The 27,767-nt window shown below is 45.8% G+C and overlaps 1 protein-coding gene across 4 annotated transcripts in view; it reads left to right on the plus strand.

Moving 5' to 3' along the window:
- BLK (BLK proto-oncogene, Src family tyrosine kinase) overlaps positions 1-27,767 on the plus strand; it is a 67,752-nt gene that overhangs the window by 12,043 nt on the left and 27,942 nt on the right. The window contains exons 1-6 of one of the 4 annotated variants that reach the window (XM_077812373.1): positions 6,297-6,307; positions 13,010-13,127; positions 15,004-15,052; positions 21,896-21,992; positions 23,569-23,667; positions 25,407-25,510. In XM_077812373.1, coding sequence (XP_077668499.1) covers positions 13,011-13,127; positions 15,004-15,052; positions 21,896-21,992; positions 23,569-23,667; positions 25,407-25,510 — 466 coding nt within the window. In that variant the 5' untranslated portion in view covers positions 6,297-6,307; position 13,010. Of the gene's footprint in view, positions 1-6,296; positions 6,308-13,009; positions 13,128-15,003; positions 15,053-21,895; positions 21,993-23,568; positions 23,668-25,406; positions 25,511-27,767 lie in introns of those variants that run through there. The other 3 variants (XM_077812375.1, XM_077812372.1, XM_077812374.1) reach the window with 3 other exon arrangements.

Below are 27,767 nucleotides of genomic sequence, written 5' to 3' on the forward strand. Positions count from 1 at the left end.
TCTAGCCCTTTGTTTGGAAAGCACAGAGTAAACACGAAATTAATTGATGATGTTAATTAGTAATAAATAGACGATAAAAAATAAAACCTACATCCCTGGAAGTACAATTTAGAGTAAATAAAGCTCCAAGGACCTGCTGAGCTTGCCCGTGAAAAGCATCTTACTGCTCAGCAAAGCAGCTGGCAGGATTCAGCCAGTTGCTGTTCTCTGTGAAATCAGCAATTTTTCCTGCAGACAGGGGTTTTGATTAGCAAACAACTACCCCGGCGGCAAACAGAGATTTTTCTACTTCTGGAGAGAAAGAGTTTATTTTCCCCTCCCTTCTCATAAAGCTTTTGCATCTGCTCCGCCTGGAGCCCCTAACCCCCCGAACATGCGGTCTATCATCCCAGCCGGCTTCGTGCTAGAAGGCACCACCTTTTGAAGCAGGCTTTAATGAACTAGTGGATCTGTTTTTTGCTGGCTGGATTCACCTGCTGGAGCGAGAAAGCTGGAAGACTCTGAGAGACAGGTGATTCCGAACCAGCCTTTGTTTGGATGGAAGTAACAAGCCGGTTTGATGTGATTTGAGAGATCCCAAATTAACCCAAATCGCAGTTACTCCATTCATGCACTTGGAGCACAGGTTAAGGTCGCTTTGAAGCATTATTTTTCTCCCTGGGTTATGGGTCCACGCAGGATCCTGTCCGGCTCCAGGTGTAAATCAGAGAAGCCTCTGGGCTGCTCTGACTGACCCACTGCTTCTCATGGAGCCTGGGAGGCAGGGAATAGCCCTAGTGTGGTGCATTCAGCCAAACCCCCGATCTGCCCCAGAGTTGGGAACAGGGGCACCACAAAGGCCTCCTTATGCCAGCTCTACCCTCTGCGCAGGGGGGCTCAGTTCTACCTTCTCGGGGTATATCTATAGAGTCAAGCCAAAGTTCCCCCCATCCAATGGCTCACTGGGCTAACTCAGGTAAGCCACACCACAATGGTGTGATGTGGTCGGCATCACCTCTGCCCATCCTTGACTGCCTGAACCCAGTACCCATTCTGCAGCTGGGGGAACCAGAGGCAGCCTTTCAGTGTGAGATCGAGCAAGACTCAAACCCACAACCTTTAGGACTGTGATCAAGCACCTCAATGACTCAGCCCCCAAGAGGCAGTATAGTTATGCTGTAATATAAACCCAGGTGTGGGGGACCTGGGCTTGTGGACTCGGTGTTTCCAAGCTTATGCTTGAGTGTCTACACTGCCCTGCAAAGCTGGGTTTACCATTGCTGGACCTGGGTCCCACAGCCGTGCTAGCATGTCTGTACTGTACCACACAGACCTTCTGACTCAGGTCTGCAGTTCAAACTGGATCCACACTGCAAAATGACAGGGCTTGGACCGGAATCACAGCAGGAGTCAGGGTCTGGCCTGCCCACCTCACAGAGTCATAGGATCCGGCTCCTGAGAGCTCGCTGACCCGCGTCAGACCGATCTTTGTGTGGAGCAAAACGGGGCTTGGGCCCAAAGCTGAGTCAGAGCCCGGGCTTAATATGAAATGTTGACACTCACTTTACGAGCCCTTGCACTGCCAGAATGACATAAAGAGGCCTACATGAAACTGCAGATCAGGCCCAATATCTTTATATGGCAAAGGGGAGACTGGATAGGATCAGAGAATCACGAATAGGATAGGATCAGTTCTCAAGCAGGCTAGCACGTATGTTCTGCAGCACATGCTAGCTGGGGGCTCACCCTGCTCTTTGCAAAGGACCAAGCAGTCGTGTTCTGGGCTATCCTGCAGGAGCAGGACAGCACCACTGCATTTGCCCTGCACCCAGCCTGGCTCCTACCAGTCGGGGCAGCAATTGGCTTGAGGAGCCGCCATTAACGGTGACGAACTGGCAGCTTTCTAGAGACATCCAGCAGAGCTGGAGCCCTGCTTAGAACTAATTCCCTGCTCCCAAACATCCCCAGGGCTCCTGTAAAACCAGGGGTGGATTTCCCCAGGCTACCCCCCAGGAACATTTGCTGGCCAATATTGCAGCATTAGGAAAGCGAAGCAGATGCCAATGCCTGTGAGATGGGAAAGTTTAAATTAGGCCCTGACCACATCAGCCACTGCATCCTGCTACAGGAAGATAGTCACGCACTCCACCTTCTCTGCCTTAGCTAGACCTTGTCTCTGATGGGGACTGTTTATAGTACAGTACGGTTGCATTATCTTACATCTCTTTCTTGCCTTAACCTAAGTAAATAATCATTTAGCAACTCAAAAAACCAGCGAGGGGATGGAAGCCAGTTACGTTATATGTGAATAACTGTAAATAAGTAGGGTTTTCTTTTTCAGAGGCAGAAGATAAAAAAAAAAGGGCAGGATTCCCCGGTATGCTGCAGCTACTTTGCACTGCTCTAGTGATACAATGCATCCCGGGTTTAATGGGCTGGTTTTTCAGCTGCTTTGTGTTGTCCTACTCGTGCAAAAGAACTGGAGAGGACCGGTGAATCTGGCCCATAAAATGCAACCACACGGACAGCTCTGCAAACAACAAAAGAGACCTTGGAGTGTTTAATGCGGTGGGGGTCTGATTTACCACTGCACAATTTCACGAGAGTGAGGTAGACAGGTCAGCTGAGACCTCTGCTTTTCGGCTAAACTCTGTTTTATTGCTACCTTGTGATCCCAGGCAACCTCCCTTTGTCTCTTTCATCCACGTGTTTTGTCCTAGCTGGCACCTGGACTGTAAGATCTGAGGGGCGAGGATTGTCTCCTTTGTCATTGGCCTGAACAATGCCTAGTGCAAGGGGGCCCAATCCTTGATCCTTGGACCCAAAAGCACTATTGGGACAGGAATAATATCATTGAATCAGAGCGTCAAATTCACCACTATGCTCTGGTTGTGCAATGCACTAGTGAGTGTGTGTTACAGGTCCCCTCTGGGCCAATCCACGAGGATATACATTGGTGCAGCCCCCAGATACAGAGTTTGGCTCTTTAGCTCAAACCGCTTACGCTTTTAGCCCCATTTCGGTCCCCAGTGTGTCGGTCCAGAGGGAGACTGTCCCAGTTGCTTTGCACTGCTCTGGAAGCTCCAAGCAGCTGGAGTGGACTCCTGAATCTAGCACACAGAAATCAGAGATGGAGAAGACCTATTAAGTTATTCTTCCTGTCCACCCTCATGGTTCTGTTGGAGGATGAGCTTGCTCACATTGAAGTCAAAGACAAAAACTTCAGTGCCCTTCAGTGGGAGCAGTAGAGTGTTTGTTCCTCTACAACAGTGGTTTTCAACCTTTTTTCAGTTGCAGACCCTAACATTTTTTGAATGGAGTTGCACATCCCTTGGGAAATCTTAGACATAATCTGCAGACCTCCAGGGGTCCACAGACCACAGGTTGAAAACCACTGTTCTATGGTAATGAGAACCTTACATGGACCTCAGACACATAGTATGTGTCTCCAGTCTCCATAGAATCATTGAATATTAGGGTTGGTAGAGACCTCAGGAGGTCATCTAGTCAATCCCCTGCTCAAAGCAGGACCAACACCAACTAAAACATCCCAGCCAGGGCTTTGTCAAGCCGGGGCCTTGAAAACATCTAAGGAGGGAGATTCCACCACCTCCCTAGGTAACCCATTGCAGTGCTTCACCACCCTCCTGGTGAAATAGTGTTTCCTAATATCCAAGCTAGACTTCCTGCACTGCAACTTGAGACCATTGCTTCTTGTTCTGTCATTTGCCACCATTGACAACAGCCGAGCTCCAGACTCTTTGGAACCCCCCTTCAGGTAGTTGAAGGCTGCTATCAAATCCCCCCTCACTCTTCTCTTCTGCAGACTAAATAACCCCAGTTCCTTCAGCCTCACCTCATAAGTCATGTGCCCCAGACCCTTAATCATGTTGTTGCCCTCCACTGGATTCTTTCCAATTTGTCCACATCCCCTCTATAGTGGGCAGGGGGACCAAAACTAGACGTAATACTCCAGGTGTTTCCTCACCAGTGCTGAACAGAAGGGAATAATAACTTCCTTCGATCTGCTGGCAAGGCTCCTACTAATACAGCCCAATATGCCTTTGGCCTTCTTGGCAACAAGGGCACACTGCTGACTCAGTTTCCAGTCTCATTTTAAAGGCATCAGCTGATTCAGTGGTTTAGCCACTTCCTTTCAACTTCCCACTTGAAGTTCTTGTACCAAAACACCAGCCTTACCGAAAACCAAGTGCTGACAAACAAGAAGGTGCAAAAGTCAATGCAGACAGTCCCACAAGCAATGGTCACTGTGGTGAATGGGGGTTACAGGAACATGCCACGGAGAGCAGGCAGATGAGCATGTTCCTGGTTGAGTGGTGGAGCAGCCCAAGACTGACCCATTATAAATAGATCTGGTTTTTACACAAAACTTTTTTTGGGCAAAAAATGCAGCTTTGTCGGCACCGAAACATATTGTGAATTCGTGTCAGCTTTGCCAAATCGTTTCAGTCAGAAAAAAAGAAAACCTAACAAAATTTTCGGAAAAAGTCAAAAACATTTTGATTTTTCTGTTTGAAACAAGATTTCTTTTCAAAAATTCCTTTCATTTCATTTTTAAAAAGATCAAAAATGTTTTAAATGCTCAAAACTGATACAAAATTTGAACTGTTTTGTTTGACCCAAAACATTTTTTTTTACTTTCGATTTACCAAAAATGTGTTCAGTTCAACCTGAAACTCATTTTGGTTTTATTTTTTGAAATTGCTGGTGAGCTGAAAAATCCATTATTTGTCTAGCTCTCCTTGTGAGAAGTAGATTAGTTTCTTTAGTGTGGAAGTCATTGCCCGGACTTGAAGTCCAAGGCCAGCTCCATATTACAATGATGGACATTCAGAAACGCAATGGGATGAACCCCACAGTCCTGATTCAGTTGAATCGATGGGAGCTTTGCCTGAATAAAAACTTAGTAAGGACAAGGGTGGGGTTTTCAAAAGGGCCTAGCAGAGTTTGACGATGGCTATTGAAAGTTGGGTACCTAAGTCCCTTGCACTTTGGAAACTCTCACCATTAAGGATTTGGTCCCCAAATGGTTTGTGGGCTTTAACTAGTTATGAAAGTGCTTTGTTTCCATTCTTGTCGTCATCAAGCTTGCTGTGTGATACATATGTCTACAATGAGGGTTGGATCTTCAGCTGGTATAAATCAGCGCGGCTTCATTGACCTTTATTTACCCTGTCCGTGCCCCCCCCCCATGTTTTTTCTAGAAGAACGGCTCTAGGAATTATTTTAGGGACGTTCTGTGGCCTGTGTTATACTGGAAGCCAGACTAGCTGATCAGAATGGTCCCTTTTAGCCGTGGAATCTAGAATCAGTGTGATCTGGCCCTGAGTATTTAGCCACCACATTAGCCATATCAGTGTAGACACCATTTTACATCAGCGCAGCATGATCAGTGCGTGCAGCTCACCCCACGGTAAGGTAAACTGGGGTCACTCACGGGGCTTTGTCCTGGTGCCTGAATGCCCAGCAGCAATAAGGCTTAAATGTCTGTCAGCTGGAAGAGGTATTTGAGAGCTAAATTAAATAGGCTTTTGTGTCTCTAAAAGTAACACAGGCTTCCTTGCTGTGGGCAGAATTACGCTGTGCTGAGCTTCAGGAGGTGTGCCTCTCCTTCCGACCTCACTCCACCGACGTGTGCTGTAACATGGGCCTCAAAAGCTGCCGGGCGGGTGATACCTTTTGCAGCAAGAATGGCGCAGACATTTTATTTCATTTGGGCTGGGAATGAGATGGGATTCAAGGGCGAAAATGTGCACTGGTCAATGCACCAAGAGGTATACTCTCTTGCAATGGATGTCCATCCTTTGGGGTGCATCTACACTGTGATAAAAAACCCGCGGGAGCAAGTCTCAGAGCTCCGCTCAGCTGACTTGGACTCGTGGGGCACAGGCTGCAGGGCTATAAAATAACAGTGTAGATATTAGGGTTACGGCTGGAGCCTGGGCTCTAAGACCCTCCTCCCACATGGGGTCTGAGCCCCGTGAACCTGAGTCAGCTACCCCAGCCAGCTGCCATGGGTCTTTTATTGCAGTGTAGACATATCCTTTGTTACTCTGTGAAGCACATGGCATCTTTTGATGGTGCTGTATAAATAATCAGTGTGTCTGTTGCCTTTGTGTTTTTTCTGGCATACTGTATGAGCCTGATCGTTGGGGTATATTAAAATCTGTGTTAAAATTGTAGACTGTCACTTTAAATTTTAGGGATTTTTGGCTGGGTGGGGGGACGTCTAAAGGGAAGTGTGTTATCTGGGCCCTACCTAGTAGCATCAGTCAGTCAGCAGAGAGCCAGCCTAGTGTAAGGCCGGGTGAGTTGCACCTTTCTGTTTTGGGGAGTAGCCTGCTTTCTCTCTCTTTGTTTTGGGGGTTTTGTGTGTTCTGAATTCTAAAAAAATAAAGTCACGCTACATTACAACCTTCCAGGAAGAGTATTTATGGTTCTATCTAACAGCTCTATGTATATGCCATGAACATAACAATCCCATGCAGTGCTGATTGCCCTCAACTCCCATGGACCTGAGTGGGTAGAAAATCTATTATTCCAAACTAAATCTTTTGGCTCAAAACTGTCTGATGCCAAATTTTGGTTCTTTTGCAGAAAGCTTCCAAACTAAATGAAACTTTTCATTTCAGATTGCAATTTGTGTTTCATTTTTGGTTCCAAACACCAAAAGCAGTTTGATTTTCAAAAATTTGTTTGTTATTGGTTTTTCTCTTATTTACTTTCTGGAATGGGGTGGGGACAGGAGAAATAAGCGGAAAAGGGAAAGAAAGTAGAAAAAAAACATTTATTTGATATTATAGTGGTGGCAGAGTAACATTTTCTGCTGCCTATATAATTGCAATTAACTCAAGCGGTTAACTCAAAACAAATTAACTAGATTAAAAAATAGTTCTAATTAACCAATTAATTAATTAGTTGTTAATTAATTAACCAGTTGGGTAATTGTCTGATTATTAATTAACTAATTAATTGACAGTGCATATAGATTGATTAATTAATTGTGACTATTTTTTAATCTAGTTAATTTGTTTTGCATTAACCGCTTGAGTTAACAGTTAATTAATTAACTGCACTGTTAAACAATAATGGAATACCAATTTAAATTTATTATAAATATTTTTGGATGTTTTTCTACATTTTCAAATATATTGATTTCAGTTACAACACAGAATACAAAGTGCACCGTGCTCACTTTATATTACAACAGTCCAGGTGAACACCTGTTCTCACTTTCAGGTGACATTGTAAATAAGAAGCGGGCAGCCTTATCTCCTGTAAATGTAAACGAACTTGTTTGTCTGAGCGATTGGCTGAACAAGACGCAGGACTGAGTGGACTTGTAGGCACTACGTTTTACATTCTTTTGTTTTTGAGTGCAGTTATGTAAAAAAATCTACATTGTAAGTTGCACTTTCACGATAAAGAGATTGCACTACAGTACTTGTATGAGGTGAATTGAAAATTTTTTTTCCTCTGTTTATCTTTTTTACAGTGCAAATATTTGTACTAAAAAATAATCATATAAAGTGAGCACTGTACACTGTGTATTCTGTATTGTAACTGAAATCAATATATTTGAAAATGTAGAAAAACATCCAAAAATATTTATAATAAATTTCAGTTGGTATTCTCTTATTAACAGTGTGATTAAAACTGCAACTAATCGCGAGTATTATTTTAATCTCATGATTCATTGTGATTATTTTTTAATCATTTGACAGCCACAAATATTACTTTTTTCACACTTTTCCAGTGGAAGAAAAAATTAAAAGTATGGGAAAGAGGGTCTCCCCTGCCATTTCTCTCATTTTTTTTAAAAAAAAAATCAACTTTTTCAAGTCGGAAAAGGTAAATAAGAGGGCTGTCAATTAATCGCAGTCAACTCATGCCATTAAGTCAAAAGAAAATTAACTCGATTAAAAATATTAATTGCAATTGATCGCAGTTTTAATTGCACTGTTAATAATAGAATACCAATTTAAATGTATTATAAATATTTTGGGTGTTTTTCTACAGCCCTAATCAGTAAATCAGAATATTCCCTCCACACACACTTTGTCTCATCTTTTTACCTCCTTCCCCTCTTTTTCAGAGGAAAATAAAGGGGAGGGAGATAAAAAATTGAGAGGGGAGCATTTTCCAGCTGTTTTGATACAAAACATCTCAAACGTCTCGCAAAATTTTTTTTTTCAAAATTAAAAAACTCAATTTTGCCAAAAACAATTTTTTGTGAAAAAAAATTTCAATTCAACTCTATTTGTTGACCAAAAACCTAGTTTTTGTAAAAAATAAAATAAAATAAATAAAAAAAATGAAAAGACATTTTGACCATCTTTGGAGGCTCAGCACCTCACAGGAGACCTGACAGATTCTCTCTTATCTATCTATCTGAGCGCTTTGTACAACAGTCATCTTCATGTAGGACTGGCATATCTGCAAATCAAGAGTCTAAACAGAGTGTTTCCAGAATGTTTGAATCAGGTCAGAAATTGTAAATGACTGCGGCTCTCGTCTTCTGACATCTCTTAAAAAGTAGGGCGGGATGATGAGCGGGGGAAAATTATTCGCAAATATTTCACAAATTCCAATTCTCATCTAGGCGGAGCCACATTTGTTCACTTTTTCTGTGTAGTTTTGTGAGAACCATTTCTAAATGTGAAACCTTCCTACGCCATCAGACAAACCAGGCGCTGCCATCTCTGTTTATCCTGGGGCCTCTTTGCACCTCCTCTATGTTGTTAAGACCCATAAAATTTCCGTCTCTGAGTAGTGTTCAGTGCAGCCATTTCTGTTTGGGGAGGAACTTATATTTATGCAGATACACCTGGTTGCCTGCAATTCCACTTACTCTTGCCTGGATATCCTCCATGTTGAGTGGAAGGATGGTCTAGTGGTTAGGGCACTAAGCAAGGACATGGGAGACCTGGGTTTAATTCTGTACTTTGCCACAGACTTTATGTGTGATGTTGGACGAATCACTTAGTCTTTCAGTCAGTTCCCTGTCTGTAAAATGGGGATAATAACACTTGCTGTACCTCACAAAGGTGTGTTGAGGAGAAATACATTGAAAGATAGTGAGGTGCTCAGATGCCACAGGGGTGGAGACCATAGCTAGATACACACTTAGAATGAGGCTGAAGGTAGCTAGACAGTCCGGAAGGAAAGTGAATGGTTTTAAGCCAAGCAAAAATAAGATCTATGATCCAACCAAAGATCAGCAGCAATGCCTCATGGCTTACTGGACCAGTAACATGACTTGAAGAGCAAATTCTGAATATTAAATACTCAAATGACCACATGTGGCAAGTAGTTCAACACACAGGCTGAAATGTATTTGCACAACGCATTCGACAACTTCAGAAAATGAGCAAATTAATTACAATCATAATCTGTTCATGGACAATTCACAAGTGGGAAGAATGGGGCAAGTTCAATAAATAGATCACATTTGCTCCTAATAATCACCAAGCTCTGCTAAGCAGGGTCAGGCTCTGCCAATACTTGGATGATAGACTGCCAAAGAAAGCCCAAGCTGCTGAAGGAAGTGGAGTAGGTGTCTGAGTAAGTGAGGCTTTCTCCTCTGAGTCAGTATTGAAACAATGTCCTTGGTGGCGTTAGGGGGCTTTGTACTCTCACATAGACCATCCAAAAACTCAGGTCCTGACTACCCGAGTGCATTGAAAGACTCCAAGTCACTTTTTGCAAGAGCAGGGCATCTTGCCAAAGGGGGGGAAGCTGGAAGCTCTGCCCCATCGGGCAAATTCTGTCTTTTAGATTTGGTGTACCTGAAACTCCCATTCTTGCTGGAAGTCATAGAATCATAGAAGATGAGGGTTGGAAGGGACCTCAGGAGGTCATCTAGTCCAACTCCCTGCTCAAAGCAGGACCAATCCCCAACTAAATCAAGTCTGTATGCTGAGGCTTCCTGCTCTCAGTTGCCACCAGATTCCACCCCAGAGACGGCTGCATATCAGTGGCAAAGTGATTTCTATATATACATGGCTAGACTGTGCCACCCTCATGCAAGTTGGTGAGCCATTCCTCACAGCAGGCCCTGTGAAGTCAACAGGAATTCGGTGCCGCCAGCTCTCGCGGTTTCATTGCAAGTAACGCCAATTGCGCCCTTTTCTGGGAGTGATGGGAAAAGCTCCCACCCTCTCAGGCATTTCAGCTCTGTCCAAGGGAACCCCCCTCTGATTCGCTGCCTTCAGCTTCCCCGCCTCCTGGGGGAAAGCAGCCAATCAAGGTTGCAGCAGGAGGTGGGCAGAACTCTCTCCACCCCCATGGGCTTTTTGGTACGGGAGGGGGATTAGCCGGCACCATTCCCATGGGACAGAGCGGGAGGGGAAGCCAAATGAGCCCAGCAGCTCAGGGTGGCTCTGCTTCCCCCTTTCCTCCTGCGATGAATGCGTCAGTCTGCTCTCTGCTCCTCTCCCCCCATCCCTTCAACTCCAGACCTGAGAACGTGGGGACAGGGGATTTGGTGCAGCAGCTCCCGCAGGCCTGGGAGACTGGGGTGAAGAACCCCAGAAGCAGGGATATGCTGAGGCAGAAGGGGCAGCTGTGGGCCATGTTGATGTGGGGCTGGGGGTGCATAATTGCTGCTGGGATGGGCAGATATGAGGTTGGGTGGGCACATGGGTCATTACAGTTTTGGAGGTGAGGGGAAGCTGGTAGCGCCGCACTGTCAGGCAGCATGTTAGGTAAATCTATGTGATTTGCTCTCAGCGGGGTCCCCCCGCCAGAGCTCCTGGAGCAGGGCCCAAATCATCCATTTCGGGAGAGTGGGCAACATGGTAATGTCCCACAGATGCTGGGTGGTGAGGGGAGCTCAAAGAGAAACCAAAACCACAGAGATGGCTTTTTGATACATGATTTTTGAGTCCATCTAGTGATTTTTCGGGGTCTGGCACATGACATTTGAATCACAGAATCATAGAATTTCAGGGTTGGAAGGGACCTCAGGAGGTCATCTAGTCCAACCCCCTGCTCCAAGCAGGACCAACACCAACTAAATCAGAACTTTGGAGGTTGAACCTTGGAGGTTGGCAATCCTGGGGTGATTCACGGATAATGTGCTACTCAGTTGGAGTCAGGGTATCAGAATCTGTCCTAAAACTGGTGGAACTCTCTGGGAACCATGTGTATAAAAAGGACTGCACAGGTCAGCTTCTGATATCCTTACTCACGGAGAGCATAACTTACTCCCCAAGTTTCAGAGTAGCAGCCATGTTAGTCTGTATTCGCAAAAAGAAAAGGAGTACTTGTGGCACCTTAAAGACTAGCAAATTTATTTGAGCACGAAAGCTTATGCTCAAATAAATTTGTTAGTTTCTAAGGTGCCACAAGTCCTCCTACTCCTCAAGTGTATCAGCATCTGACCCCACAAGTTCAGGACCATCATGTAACTAGAAACACTGCACGCTTTCTGTGCACCCTGGATTTCCATAGTTTATTGAGCTCCTTTTCCAATTTCACATGGAGAAGCTTTCATCTTCTGGTTAATCAGATGACTTGTCTTTTTTACCCTCTTCCTGTTGTTTCCATTGAAGAACTGATTAGCCGCTGCCAACGTGGAAACCAAAATCAGCTTGTAATTTACAGATGTTTTACCCTTCATAGTGTAACCCACTGGGGAGTGTGTGTTCCAGATCCCCCTCTGTGCCAATCCACAGAGGCTATGAGTCATTATAGCTTCCCGCTAGGGAGCTTTCTCTCAAGGTGCATCTCACGCTTTTATCTGTTCAATCCCCGGTGTGTCAGCCAAGAGGTCGGTCATCACATATCAGCGCCATATCTGGGTATAATGCTAACCATCGGAAATAGAGGTGGATTCCCTGGGCGAAAGATCTTACAACCTAGGAGCCTGATGCTGCCACCCTGTCTCACCCCGAGTAATCCTGCTGAGTGTGTGGGACTTGACAAGCTGCCCTGAGTTGCAGGCAGCAGCAGCTGCCCTGCCGCTGAAGCAGACTCTCGGAGTCAGAGTTCATTTCCCGGCTTGTCCCCCTGGATCCAGGGCAAGGCTTCAATCTGCTACTGATTTATACAAGTAGCAGAATCCTTCCTCTTCCATGCAGGATCAGCAAAAGGGGAACAAGCAAAGTCAGGGCAGCCCCCCGTTTCCCACTCCTGCCACCCACCCATATGGGAGGGGGATCAGCAGTCCTAGAGAATCTATTCTCCCACCCCTGCAGGGGGCATAGTCCATGCAGGGTTGTAAAGGCATCTACGCGCCCTTATTCTCCTGCCTAGGCATGTAGGACAAGAGATGATTTTGCATTAAACTAAAAAATTAGAGCCGGTCGAAAAATGCCAATTTTTGCTGGCTTTTTTTTTTCTTTCAAATATATATATAGGGAAGGGGAGGTGTCTAAAAATCTTTCACTGAAAAATCTTTGGGGTATCTGAAAAGTGAAACAATTTACTTCTCAGTAGAAATGTTTGGGTTTCCTAAACCTGATTTCTCCCCTCCCCCACCCCCGCCCCCCATCATCGACAAAGCAGAAAATTTCGACCAAAGCAAAGAAGTAGGTTGTGGTCAGAAAGCCGTTTTTTGGCAAAGAATGTTTTGACACAAACATTTCAACCATCTCTATTCAAAACCTCTGCTACCTTCCAAACACTCGGCCCCAGAGTGCCCTTATAGGCTTGGGCCACTGGAAAGCAAGGATGGTCCAGGGATTAGGGTGTTAGCCTCAGAGATGCACACCCAGTTCCCTTCTCTGCCACAGACTTCCTGTGTGACCTTATACAAGTCACTCAGTTTTCCATCTGTAAGATGCAGAGAACAGTGCTTCTCAGTCCTGCAGGCCTTCTGTGAGGCTCTCAGGTATTACAGTAATGGGGGTCTTATAAGTACCTCTCACTCGTCCCTGTGTTCCCATCCCCTACCATTTGTCCTTATCTTAGTTTGGGACCTGCTTACACCACCCTTACTTGTACTGAATAGGACCTGACTCCGTGAGTCGCCCCATCACATGTTCATTTGTGTTCTCTCTCACAGCATGGGACTGTATGGGAGCAAACACCGCCAGTCCACGCCACAAAAGCAGTGTGAGGCTGCGAATAGGCAAAAACCTCAGGTATTCTCCAGGAAGAAACCTCCTCCACCCCTGCCCCCGGTAAGTAAGAGGCTTGTGACTTCCTTTCTGTGTCCTGTGTAGCCATGGCGGCACAGATAGTTCTGAAATCAGTAGGGCAGCACTTGGGGTTTGCCAGCGGTAACATGAGCCCTCTAGTTCCCTTCAACTCAGGCCACCTCCTCTGTAAAGGTGAGGGAGGATGGAGCAGTGGCTAGAGTGCTGCACTGGGCCTCGGGGACGTTGGTGCTATTTCTGGCTGAGCCTCAGACTTCCTCTATTCTGTGCCTCAGATCCCTATCTGTAAAATGGGGTTAATGCTCCCCTCCCTCACAGGGGTGGTGTGAGGATAAAACCTCTTCAGGACTGTGAGGTGCTCAGAGGCCCTGGAAGCATCTACATGGGTAGATTCTGTAGACCAGTGGTCATCACCTGGTCGATTGAGATCGACTGGTCGATCCTAGAGAAATCTCCCAGTCGATCGCAATCTCCGGTGGTGCCGCGGGTCTGCCCACGAAGCTCCCATTGGCCAGGAACGGGGAGCTGTGGCCAATGGGAGCTGCAGGGGCGTTGCTTGCAGAAAGGGGCAGCGCACGGAGCCACGTGCCCTCCACCTCCCGCCAGGGGCCACGGGGCTGCACTGATCCCTTCCAGGAGTGGTGTGGGGCCGGGACAGGCAGGGAGCCTGCCTTAGCCTCTCTGCGCCGCTGACTGGGAACCACCCAAGGTAAGTGCCGCCCGGTGGGCGGCCAGCACCCCAGCCCTGGGCCCCCTCCTGGAGCCAGCCCCCCTGCCCCCTCCTGCACCCTAACCCCCTACCCCAGCCCTGATCCCCCTCCCAGAGCCAACCCTGCACCCCCTCCTGCACCCCAACCCCCTGCTCCAGGTTTAGCCCAGAGCCCCCTCCCACATTGCAAACCACTCCGCTCCAGCCCGGAGCCTGCACCCTTTCCAAAACCCCAAACCCCTACCCCAGCCGAGTGAAGGTGAGTGAGGGTGGGGGAGAGTGAGCGACAGAGAGAGGTGGGATGGAATGAGTGGGGCAGGGCCTTGGGGAAGGGGCGGGGTGGACCCTGGGTTGCCCTTACATTCAGAAAGTGATCTGGGGCTTAAAAAGGTTGAAGACCACTGCTGTAGACACAAGAGGGGTTGAGACCAGATGGATGTCTGGCACAATCATGTGCTGACGCTGTGCATTATATCAAGGTGGAGAATGGACTGGATCTGGGAAGAATACAGCTAGCTAGGTGAATAACCACCCAGCCTTTGCTGTTTTCTGTTGCCTGGCTGAGAAAACCTGGAGAGATTCTAAATGACATAATTTTATCAAACGGAAAACTGAAGTGCAGAAGGATTAAACCCCTAAAACTTGGGGACTAAAGTTAGGCATCTAAAGTTAAATCTGTGTCTTTAAATAAATTTAAATTTAAATCAGGTGTAAATAATTATCCCTGATATTCATGAGCAAGGACATTCCATGAACCTCGAGACAATTATGGCAGTTTCCTGGTTTTGTGCCTGAAGTAATATTGCTTTGTAAATTTTTTCAGCAGGTTCATTGATTGCATCGTGCATCATTTAACAAAGATCTTGCAACAATGAACTGAATTACATAGCATGGCAACATTTGGAATCTAGTTAAGCAGATAACTCCACTATGATCATCCAAATCAATTGAGAGGAGACCAGTGGTTATTTAAGGACATGAGCAAACAAGTCTGAATGCATCATAGTAAAATATGCTAACACCATGAAAATACATAAACACCCTGTTCCAAAGCACATTTAAAGCAATAGAAAAACTCCCATTGGATTCAATGAGTTTAGGATCAGGTCGTGAGTGACTTTTGAGCCACAAAGCAGGTCCTTCCCCTAGTCCAGCAAAGTAACAAATGGAATTTTTTTGTTTCTCCCAAAGTTCAGACAACATATTAGTACCTCGCCTCTAAACCAACCATCAGAGCAAGGTAAGATTTTTACATTTAATCACTTTTCTGTTACCTTCTCCTCCTCTGGGTTCTTGCAAGACAATGTGCGGTGACTGGGTGAACCAGTTCTAATATCATCAATTCATTTGTGTTTTATTTTTTTACAATTTTCACACAGATGCACTGTTAGTTCCTTATTAGTACATCTAGGCCTGGTCTCCATCTAAAACTTAGGCCGGCTTAGCTGAGTGGCTCAGGGGTGGCAAAGTAGACAAATTGTTAGAAGGATTTGATGTAAATATTGGTAGTCGTCAATTTCTCTCTCTGCTCAACAGCCATAAGGGAAAACATGTTCTCTGTTAATTGGCCAAGTGGAGCAAGGTCTAGACACAGGGGGTTGAACCAGGGACCTCCAAAAATAAAATCAGGAGTTGGTACAACTTGAGCTAAAGAGCTAATCTGCATTAACAATGGCTGTAATAGACTCATATCCTCTGTGGACAGGGCAGTGAGCAGGAGATGTAAGGTACATTCAGTAGTCAGTTACACACACACACACAAATTGCACTAATTTCACTAAAAGAAAAGGAGTACTTGTGGCACCTTAGAGACTAACCAATTTATTTGAGCATGAGTTTTCGTGAGCTACAGCTCACTGGATCCGATGAAGTGAGCTGTAGCTCACGAAAGCTCATGCTCAAATAAATTGGTTAGTCTCTAAGGTGCCACAAGTACTCCTTTTCTTTTTGCGAATACAGACTAACACGGATGTTACTCTGAAACTAATTTCACTAACTCAGTTTAGTTAAATTGATGCTGGCCCTTCTGAAATTGGTTGAAGAGTGCTGTATATTGACTGCTTATATTTAATAAGGAATGAACTTCAACCAATGTAAGAGTGTCCACACAAAGGTGTTGCATTAAACTGGCAGATATTTTGTGTGTGAGCTGTGGAGCATCATGGGAGTTGTAATTTGACTGCTTCATGAGTCTTTCCCATGGAACGATTTTGCAGAAATTGCATTTTCCATAGGGGGAAAAGCACCATTTTGACAGAAAATTCCCAACCAGCTTTATTCTCAAGTCTGCAAAATCAGTCTGGAAATCTCAAATGCAGGCTTTTGAGGGGATTTGTCATCTCCTGTTTCCAGTCTAGCCAGAAACACAATGAGAGCAGCTTCCCTCAGAAGTGGAGCTTTCACTTCTGCTTCCGGCCAAAAGGCAGAAGTACAAAGGTGCTCAGTGAAAATGAAAAATACTTCAGCGGTATATTACAGGGACTTTTTCCATTCCATCTCAAAAGACACACACACACACAACCAAAACAGCTTGGTTTGGGGTTGGGTTCAGTTCTAGTTTGGGGGGAAGGTTCAAAGAAACGGGGTGGTGAGGTTCTTATTTTTTCCAGACTGAGGAAGGATTTTCAAAAGTGCTCTTTTGCTACAACACAGTTTTATGAACAGTTTTGGAATAATTAATTTATTCCAGTAAGACAAGACAATTAATGTGAATTGACTGAGAAGCTCAAAATCTAGGCAGTTCAGCCATCAAAAAAGCCTAAGAAATAAAAGACCTGAGATGTGTCTTCTTCATTATTGCCAACCCCACACATTCAAAAAACATGATTGGGGCCCCCCAGAATCATGAGAATTGCTTTAAAAATCACGAGGTGTTGTTGTTGTTATTGTTGAAAGAATAAATGTTGGGTTCTTTTTCTTTACTGTCTGGTTTGTGAAACTTTAGGGTGAACTTGCTTCACACTTTCAATCTCTTCTCTGCAACCATGGTAGCTAAAAAATGACTTTTTTTAAATGAAAGCTGAGATTCTTAGGTAGTCACTTGATTCCAGAGGCTGGAACTTTTAATACCAAAAATCAATAGGATCCAGATAAAATCACAAGAATTGGCAGCACTGTACGGTGTATATTTCAATTAGGCCTATAGGCCCTATAGCTAGGGATTTTTAAAAATACAAACCTGTCTTCTTGTGGGTCTTTGCTCATTTCACACCCCATGGGTTAAGTCCCCAGTGGTGACCATGTAGGATTTGAAAGTTGGCATTTTCCAAAGGGCCTACATCTTCCCTGAGCTCTTGAGGGTGGGGATTGTCTTTTTGTTCTGTTTGTACAGCACCTGGCACAATGGAGTCCTGGTCTTGCATGTGGTAGAGGGGAAGATATGGTGATTTTGTAAAGGTGTTTGGTAAAGGGAATTCCCTTCTCCTTTGTCTTGCTATCCACATCACAGCCTGGATTTTTGGAGAACATTAGGAGTTTTCGAGCACCTTCATTTTGGGGTCGCCAACCTGGGCCTGGTTTTTCATAGAGCAGGTGCTGAGTGATTTCTGAAAATTGTGGCCCCCCAAATCATTAGTCACTAATATAAAATATTTGTCCTAATGCTTGCCCCACTAGACACATGGACTAAAGCACTGGGTGGGGAGGAGTTGTGTCCATTGGGAATTTTGGAAATATTGAAAAAATGAAAAGTGAAAATTTATGACCAACGTCTGAAAAACTTTCAACCTAAAACTAAAACATTTGTGACCAAAAATGTTCAGTTTTCTGAAGAAAAAAACAAAACAAAACAAAAAACCTGCAAAACAAACAAAAAGCTCACCCACGAATTCTGACACTTCCCACGAACATTTTCACCCAAATTTCCACAGAAAAAAAAGTTTTGATGGAAAATGTTTGAGCAGCCTGAGAGGCCCCTGGCATTACATTACACCCAGTGGTAGCATCAGTGGAAGCTGTTGCGTAAAGAGGCCTCTGTTGTTTTTATGAAAGTGTTGTCTAACCCTGCTCTGAGCCCCTTACGGCCATGTCTTACGGCCATCAGCTCTAGAGAACTGGGCCATTCCTAGCTGACCTGGGAGCGCAGGACCAGAGAAAGCACAGATGGTTTAGTGTGTCCACACTAGCATTAGAATCATAGAATAGAATATCAGGGTTGGAAGAGACCTCAGGCGGTCATCTAGTCCAACCCCCTGCTCAAAGCAGGACCAATCCCCAACTAAATCATCCCAGCCATGCCTTTGTCAAGCCTGACCTTCAAAATCTCTAAGGAAGGAGATTCCACCACCTCCCTAGGTAACCCATTGCAGTGCTTCACCACCCTCCTAGTGAAAAGGTTTTTCCTAATATCCAACCTAGACCTCCCCCACTGCAACTTGAGACCATTGCTTCTTGTTCTGTCATCTGCCACCACTGAGAACAGCCGAGCTCCATCCTCTTTGGAACCCCTTTCGGGTAGTTGAAGGCTGCTATCAAATCCCCCCTCAATCTTCTCTTCTTCAGACTAAATAATCCCAGTTCCCTCAGCCTCTCCTCATAAATCATGTGCTCCAGCCCCCTAATCATTTTTGTTGCCCTCTGCTGGACTCTTTCCAATTTTTCCACATCCTTCTTGTAGTGTGGGGCCCCAAACTGGACACAGGACTCTAGATGAGGCCTCGCCAATGCCATTACCAACTCACGTTCTGAACTGTGGCCCTTTTGCCCCACCTCCACCTAGCACTGTTGTAAAACATTTTGGGCACAATGCCCTCTGAGGAGTTATCCCACAGGACCCAGCCCAGCTCTCTGAAGCAATGGGTTCTGGGACATCTGTAACATCCACCAGTGCATGATGGGACAGCAGTGGGAGAACTGTTTGAACTAGTAGTCCCTAAACCTGTGCAGACTAAGGGAGCCCTTCTGAAAGCGAGGCTGACCCAAGCACTCACTGGGCTGGAATTAAAGTATGCGGGTTGTTGTTGTTTTTATACTATAGCAGCACCTAGTGGCCCCTCCCGAGGTCAGGGCTTCACTGTGCTAGGTGCTGTACAGAAGAGCTCATAAAGTGGTATTATCCCTTATTTTACAGTACTATACCACAAAGACCTGTGGTACTGATTCAGGATTCGGGCTGTGGAACCGGGTTCAGGCTGTGGAGAGAAAATAGCAGTGCAGATATTCAGGGCTCTGAAACCTGGCAAAGGGGGAGGTCTCAGAGCCCAGGCTCCAATCCTAGCTGGAACGTCTACACTGCTATTTTTAGCATCACAGCCCAAACCCCGTGAGCCCGAGTCAGTTGACCCAAGCTCTGAGACTCGGCGCTACGGGGTCTTTTATTGCAGTGAAGATGTTCCCATAGGGCCTAATCCAAAACCATTGCAGTCAGTGGAGAAACTGCCATTGACCAGGGTGGGTAAAAATTGACCGGGCGGAGGGGGGGGGGCATGGATTTTTTTTTTATTTAAATTGGATTTTGTTGATTTTGTTATTTAAATTATAATGTTTTTCTTCTTAAATGTTTCTTTTCTGTTTATAATGAAATATTAATTTAATACAAAATATGTTAGGGCCTAAACTTATCATAATCTCTTAAAACACAAGGTGGGTGAGGTAATATCTTTTATTAGACCAACTTCTGTGGTGAAAGAGACCCGCTTTTGAGCTTATATAGAAGAAGAGCTCTATGTGAGCTCAAAAGCTTGTCTTGAGTGTTAAACACCCATTTTTTCATGGTCTGTGTGTATAAAAACATCCTCACCGCATTTTCCACTTTTATGCATCCGATGAAGTGAGCTGTAGCTCACGAAAGCTTATGCTCAAATAAATTGGTTAGTCTCTAAGGTGCCACAAGTCCTCCTTTTCTTTTTGTGAATACAGACTAACACGGCTGCTACTCTGAAACCTGTCTTGAGTTGTAAATCAATATGGTTTAATGATGATATCCGTCAATGAGAATTCGCCTTTCTTTGGAGAATAATGGGCATTTGACCTCTCTTCTCCTCCCAATCTCATTATCACTAAACCAGGGATAAATATTAACTGCCTCTACGGGATGATGTGGGGGCTAGCACATTACCCTGTGTGACGTGCTCTGAGATCCTCAGATGGAAAGCGCCACAGTAATGCAAAACGTTATGATGTTTCCAAGTTTTTGCTCTCACTGGAGTTGCTTCTACCTCATAACAGGAAGCCTCAAACTGACACACTTGAATCTGCCCAGTTGACCTTCAAGCTCCTCCCTACAAGTTGGAGGAGGCTTTGGTTTCCAGAGCCTATTTCCCCCTTGGGTTATGCGACATTGCCAATAAATCTCAAACCAGTAGCCAGGCCCGGCACACACAAAAACTCGTGTTGCTCTGGAGACGTATTATCTTTCAGTGAAAGGGGTAGTCTGGGCTGCTTGCTGGTGGCATTATTTGAAAAGGTCAAAGAGAGAATGTGACTTGACTGTCTGTCTTGCGACGTTCTATATATAGAATATTTATCACCCCTGCTGCATTAATTAGGCTGTGCGCACACAAAGTCTTTTCACATCACATGGGTTTTTACTTAAGCTCCTAGTAGGGCTTGATTTGCCCCAGAATGTCAGGAAAGCAGAGGTCTTTTCTGCTTCAGTGGCTGTAACCAGACAGAGCACACATGAATAGTTACATACTTGTTCAGAGAGATGCGGCTGTGCCGTGGACACAGGGCATGGAAATGTAGCAATGAAACAACACCACCAAGTATTTCAGTGACAAAGGGTCCAAACTGGAGTGGATTATTATGTTAGTCATACTCTGACAGTGTCCACAAAGTGCTGGGTGTGGCCAGCGTTTAGAGTAAGACGCAGGGCCTGAGTCTACGTTTCATGGCACCGCATTTACACTGGTGCAACTCTACTGGTGTAAAGTTGGTGTGTTGGGACAGAGAATCAGGCCTGGAGCCTCTGCCCTGAAGCGTTTACAATCCAAGGACCTGATCCAAAGCTGATGGAAATCGACAGGAGCCAGGAAGAGGACTGCAGCAGCACCAGCACTTTGAATGGTCTTGAACGGGGCAAGGCCAGCAAGGAGGAAGCTGGAGTAGTTGAGGTATGAGAGGATGGGGGCCTGAAGGAGAAATTTAGCTGAGTGGACTGCGAGGACAGGCTGGGTCTGAGGCGATGTCGACACTTCGCAGAGACATGTAGAGCAGTGGTTCTCAAACTAGGGCCACCGCTTGTGCAGGGAAAGCCCCTGCCGGGCCGGGCCGGTTTGTTTACCTGCTGCATCCGCAGGTTCGGCCCATCGCGGCTCCCACGGACCGCGGTTCGCCGCTCCAGACCAGTGGGGGCTGCGGGAAGCGGTGCGGGCTGAGGGATGTGCTGGCCACCCTTCCTGAAGCCCCCATTGGCCTGGAGCAGCAAACCGCGGCCAGTGGGAGCCGCGATCGGCTGAACCTGCAGACACGGCAGGTATACAAAGCGGCCCGGCCCGCCAGGGGCTTTCCCTGAACAGGCGGCAGCCCTAGTCTGAGAACCACTGATGCAGAGTACATACACCTCATGCCCCCCTAGCACGGGTATAAATAGCAGTGTAGACAGTGAGGCACTGCTTAGGTGAGTAAAGACACACTAGAACCTTAGCATATTTACCCTACACGGCTCTCTACATGCCCAAACAATGCCTCCCCCATCTCCACTGCTATTTTTAAGGGCAGTGTCCCATTTCCTCCCTGTGCAGGAGCCTTTCCCCAATGCAGGGAAAGGCTCAGTAGCAGGGAAAGGCTCTGGCAGAGGGGAGCCTTTCCCTGCTGCATATAGTGATGCACCACAGTGTGGACGCAGCCTGCTTTTCACGGTGGCTACTCGTACGCTACACACTGCGGCCAGTGTAGACAAGGCCTCAGAGAAGTTGTGTAGAAAGTAGCGACAAGATTTAAATGTGGCCTAGATGTGCGGGTCTAGAGAGATATTGAATTAAAAGGGAAGGCCCAGTACAAGTACTTGAGAAGATGGTGGTGTCATCCACTATGACCAAGGGCAGGGGATGGATTGGGGTTCACTAAAATCCGTGCACCACATATTTAATTCCCCAATCAAAGGCAGACCAGCTAAACCCAATAGTGTCACTGTGTCTTGCAGCCGGTGACGACTTTGTGATTGTACTGTATGATTTCGCCTCCACAAGTGACCGCGACTTGGAGCTGACCAAGGGAGAGAAGCTTCAAATCCTATCTAGGTAAGTGATCCTCATCCACAGCACTTGCTAGCCCCTGCTGAAGAAGCCTTTATAAAATACCGTGGGGCTGCAGAGATCTGGGTTCAGTGCTTGGCTGTGCCAGACTAACTCTGTGATCTTGGGAAGTCACTTGGTTCCCTAGCTGTAGAACAGGGATGATAACACATTTTGAGTCTATTGAGTTTAAAAGTTCTTTCAGACAGGGACTGTTGTTCACATGTGTATGGACAGCACCAAGCGAAGTGGCTTTGCTGTGAGTTGATGCTCATACGCGCTAAAGCAGTATAAATAATGACTTGTTAGCTGTGTATACACCGTAGGCTGATCTTTGCCTTAAAAAGGATATGGGTTTGGTTTAGTTTGGGGTGGGACATTGTTTACATTGCTTTAAAAACTTTTGTGTGACCATAGTACCAGTGAAAGGCAACAGACTGACAGCCCTGAAACACATGCCATGTTTCAGAGTAACAGCCGTGTTAGTCTGTATTCGCAAAAAGAAAAAGGAGGACTTGTGGCACCTTAGAGACTAACCAATTTATTTGAGCATGAGCTTTCGTGAGCTACAGCTCACTTCATCGGATGCATATGAGCTGTAGCTCACGAAAGCTCATGCTCAAATAAATTGGTTAGTCTCTAAGGTGCCACATGCCATGTGTTAATCCAGACGAGAGCAGCATTGCAGGCTTGCCTTGCATTACCCTACCATGTGACTTTCCACTCTCCCCCTCAGGGAGCTGCAGTGAACGAGCTGTTTATTAAGTGTTAGTCCATGACCTCTCTTTGAGGCCGTCACAAATGGGGTTAGTGATGCTGGTGGATATTTCTGATTCAGACACCTGTCCCCCGGGCTGAGACCACTCAGCTGGTTACATGTGGGCTCCTGAACATCCAGCGGATGAGAACAGCTTTCAGTTACTACCCTGGTAGTGCTGTGGTTTCTGAAGACACTCAGAGTGGCCAAAGCAGAGAGCTGCCTAATGTAATAAAGGAAGCAGCAGTGAGGAGCAGATGGGGAATTGAAGACAATGCCCGGGTCTCTGGCTGGGAGCTTGGGACTGAAGGTGGGAAGTGAAAAACACCGACTTGTTCAGGGTTGAATAAACCAACGTCTTTAAAGGTTGCCTTTCTAGACTGCTTTCAAACTGGGGGTGGCCTATAGAAATGAGCGTCTATGGGCCTGTCCATACTGCAGCTGGGAGGTGTAATTCCCAGCTTGGGTAGACATACCTGCGCCAGTTCTGATCAAGCTAGTGTGCTAAAAATATCGGGGTGGCCCCAGCAGCATGGACCTCTGATCTCAGACCGGGTTGTACTTGGGCAGCTAGCCCAGCCCTGTGCTGCTGCAGGGACACTGCTATTTTTAGCACGCTAGCTTGATCACCTCCCAGCTGCAGTGTAGACATACCCTGTGGTGCTACTTGTTGAGTACAGGGTTACCTACATGGGAGAGGGCTTCAGAACGTGCCTCCTACTTTGCAAGGTTCATGAAGCCTCCAAATCCATGAGTCGTCTTAGGCGGGAGCCAGGCCAAAGCTCCTTTTGGTGTTCATGCTTCTTGTTCTGTTTGGTTTTGTAGAGATGGGGACTGGTGGCTGGCAAAGTCTCTCACCACTGGAAAGAAGGGTTACGTCCCCAGTAACTTCGTCGCACAAATGGATACCTTGGAAGTGGAAAAGTACGTGCATGAGCTTATATGAAACATTAACACTAATATCAGTGCTTTATATTTATAATAATCCCTCCCAGGGCTCTTATAAAAATAGGAGCAGGAAGGGCTGACAATCCATCACCAAAACGCAGCCACAGCTGTGCTGGAAGGTGACAGCTGTTTCACAGCCCACCGTAATACTACACACCAGTTTAGGACAGGAAGTGGAGTTTAAAATGCAGAGTGTTTTAGGGGATTAGAATTGCCAAGAGGAATGTGGCCAGAGAATTTTGGGGGGAGGGATTGCTCAGTGGTTTGAGCATTAGCCTGCTAAACCCAGGGTTGTGAGTTCAATCCTTGAGGGGGCCATTTAGGGATCTGGGGCAAAAATCAGGGATTGGTCCTGCTTTGAGCAGGGGGTTGGACTAGATGACCTCCTGAGGTCCCTCCCAACCCTGATATTCTATGATTCAGAAGAGTAACAACAACAGTGATACTGTTCCCTATCTTTCTAATGGGAGGATTGAATTCCTAATATCTTCATATCCTTTAAATAACGGTGAATTAAAGGGCTCAGAGAAGGTGCAAATGGAGTTTCTAGTGTGGTAGAAAAGTAAAAGGCAGCATTCAATTTCAATTTGGAAGGAATTCAGTCTCTTAACATATCTGCAATCAGTAACTGCTTAAAAAGGATACACGCTGTAATATAATGCCATATGATTATTTAGTAACTTTGGTCCCAACGAATTCCAAAGGAGACTACAGTGGGTACAGTTAAAAAAAAGGTCATTCCAGTTTAGGGTGACTAGATAGCAAGTGTGAAAAATCGGGATGGAGGTGTGGAGGGTAATAGGCACCTATATAGGATATACCAAGTATCGGGACTGTCCTTATAAAATTGGGACAGCTGGTCACCCTACTCCAGTTTCAGAGCGATTCCAGTGATGTGCTGTATATTTATAAAACAGGGAATACAAGTAGAACCAGCAATATCTCTAGAACTAAAATGAACTTTTTAAGTGTCTCCACTGAGGAAGAGCGCTTGCATATACAGCCATCACTCCGCTCACCACTGAAAAACCTTTTCCTGGGGCAGAACATGACAGCTCTTTAACAGCCCAGCGCAATGTCACTTAGTAAGATAGAGAAGTGAAGACGTGTCCAGCTGAACCTGCAAAAGAATATATACAGGCTTATCCCTGGGATACACGTTCACACTGATGTTTGGACGCAAAGTGGACAGAAATCTTATTCTAATCTCTTGAAAAATATTGCATTAGGGGACTCTTCCCAACCTAAAACCATCCTGAAATGTAGTCAGTCTTAGACAGAGGAACATCCAACCTAGGACTGAAAGCGAGGGCTTGGGTTGGGTCCTGCTATCACAGATAACCACCTCACCTAATCCTGTTCATCAACCTATCAGCTCCATCTTAAAACTAGTGAGGTTGTTTGCCCTCACCACTCCTTTAGGAAGGCTGTTCCAAAACCTCACTCCTCTGATGGTTAGAGAGCTTCTTCTAATTTCCAACCTGAATTTAGTCATGGCCAGTTTATCCCCAGTTTGTTGAAGTTTGTCCTTCAAGTTAAATAGCTCTTCTCACTCCCCTGATGTATTTCTAAAGAGCAATCATGTCCCCTCATAGCTCCATTTTGCTAAGCTAAACACAACACTCAGCCTTTTAATGGCATGACAGTGAACAGCTGGGTAGCATTTGCCTCTTCTTGGAGCTCTTCATAACTATTTCATGACTTTTCTCCCTCAGATGGTTTTTTAAAGCTCTCAGTAGAAAAGATGCCGAACGGCTGTTGATGGCTCCTGGCAACAAAGTTGGGTCTTTCCTTGTACGAGAGAGTGAAACAAATAAAGGTAAGATTTGGGAGGTGGGTTGCCTCTGATTATTGCCGTTGCTGGACAAACCTCCAATGATTTCAAATTAGAACCCCCGCAAATTTGGCTGCTTCTCCTATGGTTCTACTTTCTCAAAACCTACTGGAGCTGTACCAACCTAGACAGGTTAGATTGGATACAACATATCTGCAAAACTGGGCCCTACTTTCATGAGATCAGATTTTCTCACAAGATTTCTTGCATTTCCAGTTCCAGTGCCTGGGTGTGGGTGTGGAAATGATAGCTATCCGCAGAACAGCCCCTGTCATATTTTGTGCCAAAGATGTGGGAAGTTCAAGGGGGAGTGGTGCCAAAAATTTTCCATAGAATAGTTGTTTTTCTCCGATGGAAATGGCTTTTTTGACAAAATGGACATTTTGTCAACATTTTTCATAGCACGTTTGGGTTTTCAACCAAAACTCAACACATTTTGAAGAACATTTTGATGAAAATAATTTCATTTTTGTGGAAATTTTTCACAGGGGGGAAAAAATAATTTCCCTGCTACCTTTAATAGGGGGGAATTGATCCAAATGTTTCAGAGCCTCTGAAAGGCTTGATTCTGTGCATGGACATACGTTTGGGCCAGGGGAGAAAGGGTAATTCACAAGCTTTCTGAACTGATTCACCCATCCCTAGTTATTAATTTTACATACACACTGATGCACAGGTGTTGAGGACTCAATCAGACATAGATGGAAGGGGGGAATCGCTGAAGTAAACAATTGTAACCCACACATGTCCTGGGTATGGTGTTCTGTCCCCTCTAATGGAACTGAGCTACAGCCTTAGCTAAGGGCCATGTAGCTTTTAGCTTATGCAATAGAGGCTCATGCATTTAGCTCCAGAGGTCCCAGGTTCGATCCCATCTGCCGCCAACTGCTGTCTGTTGGTGTTACATAATCTTTTGTGTGTATATAACTGTTAAGATCTTGTTTCTTTGTGCTGCACTGTCAAAGGTTATGTCTCAAGGTTGCCCCTTTGGGATGAAGGCAGGCGTTCATACAGCATTCCTTGGGTGACAGCATTCCTGTGGGCCAGTCCTGGGGTACAGCCCTCCAGCTGTACCTCTTAGCAAGTCCACCCTCTTCCAGAAGGGTACAAAACAGTCTAAATAAAAAGGCAAATCGTCCCAAGGCCCACAAGGAGCCAGACCCCTCCCACACACAAAGGAAGGGAAGCTCTCTCTGTGGCTCCACAGGAAACCCCAGCTCCCAGTCTACTCCATGGCTACAGGCCAAGCATTAGTCCTGGGGATGTCAATAAATGCAACCAACCAGCCTGCCTTCTTTTCTCAGGGGGCGCAGGCTAGCGGTGCTGCCAAGCTGTTCCTCGGCAAAGAGCCCCATGCCCTAGCCCTTGTCTACACTACAGATTAATTCAGTTTCATTTACGTCCCTCAGGGATGTGAAAAATCCACACCCTGAGTGGCATAAGTTACACCGACCTAAGCACTATGTCGGCAGGAGAGCTTCTGCTGCCAACCTACCTATCGCCTCTTGCAGAGGCAGGAATTATTAAGCTGATGGGAGAGCTCTTTCCTGTCAACTTAAGAGTGTCTCACCACAAGCGCTACAGCAGCCTGGTGCAGCTGCGCCTCTGGAAATGATGTAGTGTAGATGTAGCCCTGGTCCGGGAGCTCTGTCGCTGCTCGTTTCAGAGTGTAATCATAACTGGGCTGAGCACCTCCCCTTCGAGGGCGGGTTGGGTTGATTGTGACCATAGAGTTCTTTAAGCCCTTCTTGACTGAGGCGTGTGTGGGAGGCGGGGAGGTTCTTTGCCCCTTCACATATGCCTTTACAATTTTAGGAAGTGTGCTGTCTGCAAAGTCCGGCAGCCATTTTGTGTTCACTTCAGGGCAGAGGATTACCAGGAAGTAACAGACCGGGTTCTCCCAAGGGGACTTTGTTTTTGTTCTTTCTTGTTTTATGGTTCTTGCCTCCGTCAGCATAGAAGATGGGAGTATACTTGGTCACAGAGACAAGGTGGTTCAGTGGTTTAGGCTCTAGCCTAGGACGTGGGAGAGGTGGTTCATGTCCTTGATCCACACAGACTGCCGGTGTTACTTTACACAAGTCATTTAGTTTCTCTGTGCGCCTCTGTTCCCCATCTGTAGAACGGGGACAACAGCATTTCCTTACCTCCCAGCAGTGCTGTGAGGCTACATTCATTAAAGATTGTGAGGCAGTTGGATAGTACAGTATTGGGGGCCATATAAGTATCTTAGATAGGCAGG

This window comes from Eretmochelys imbricata, chromosome 3 (genome assembly GCF_965152235.1).
Source record: "Eretmochelys imbricata isolate rEreImb1 chromosome 3, rEreImb1.hap1, whole genome shotgun sequence".
NCBI classification, from domain to species: Eukaryota; Metazoa; Chordata; order Testudines; family Cheloniidae; genus Eretmochelys; species Eretmochelys imbricata.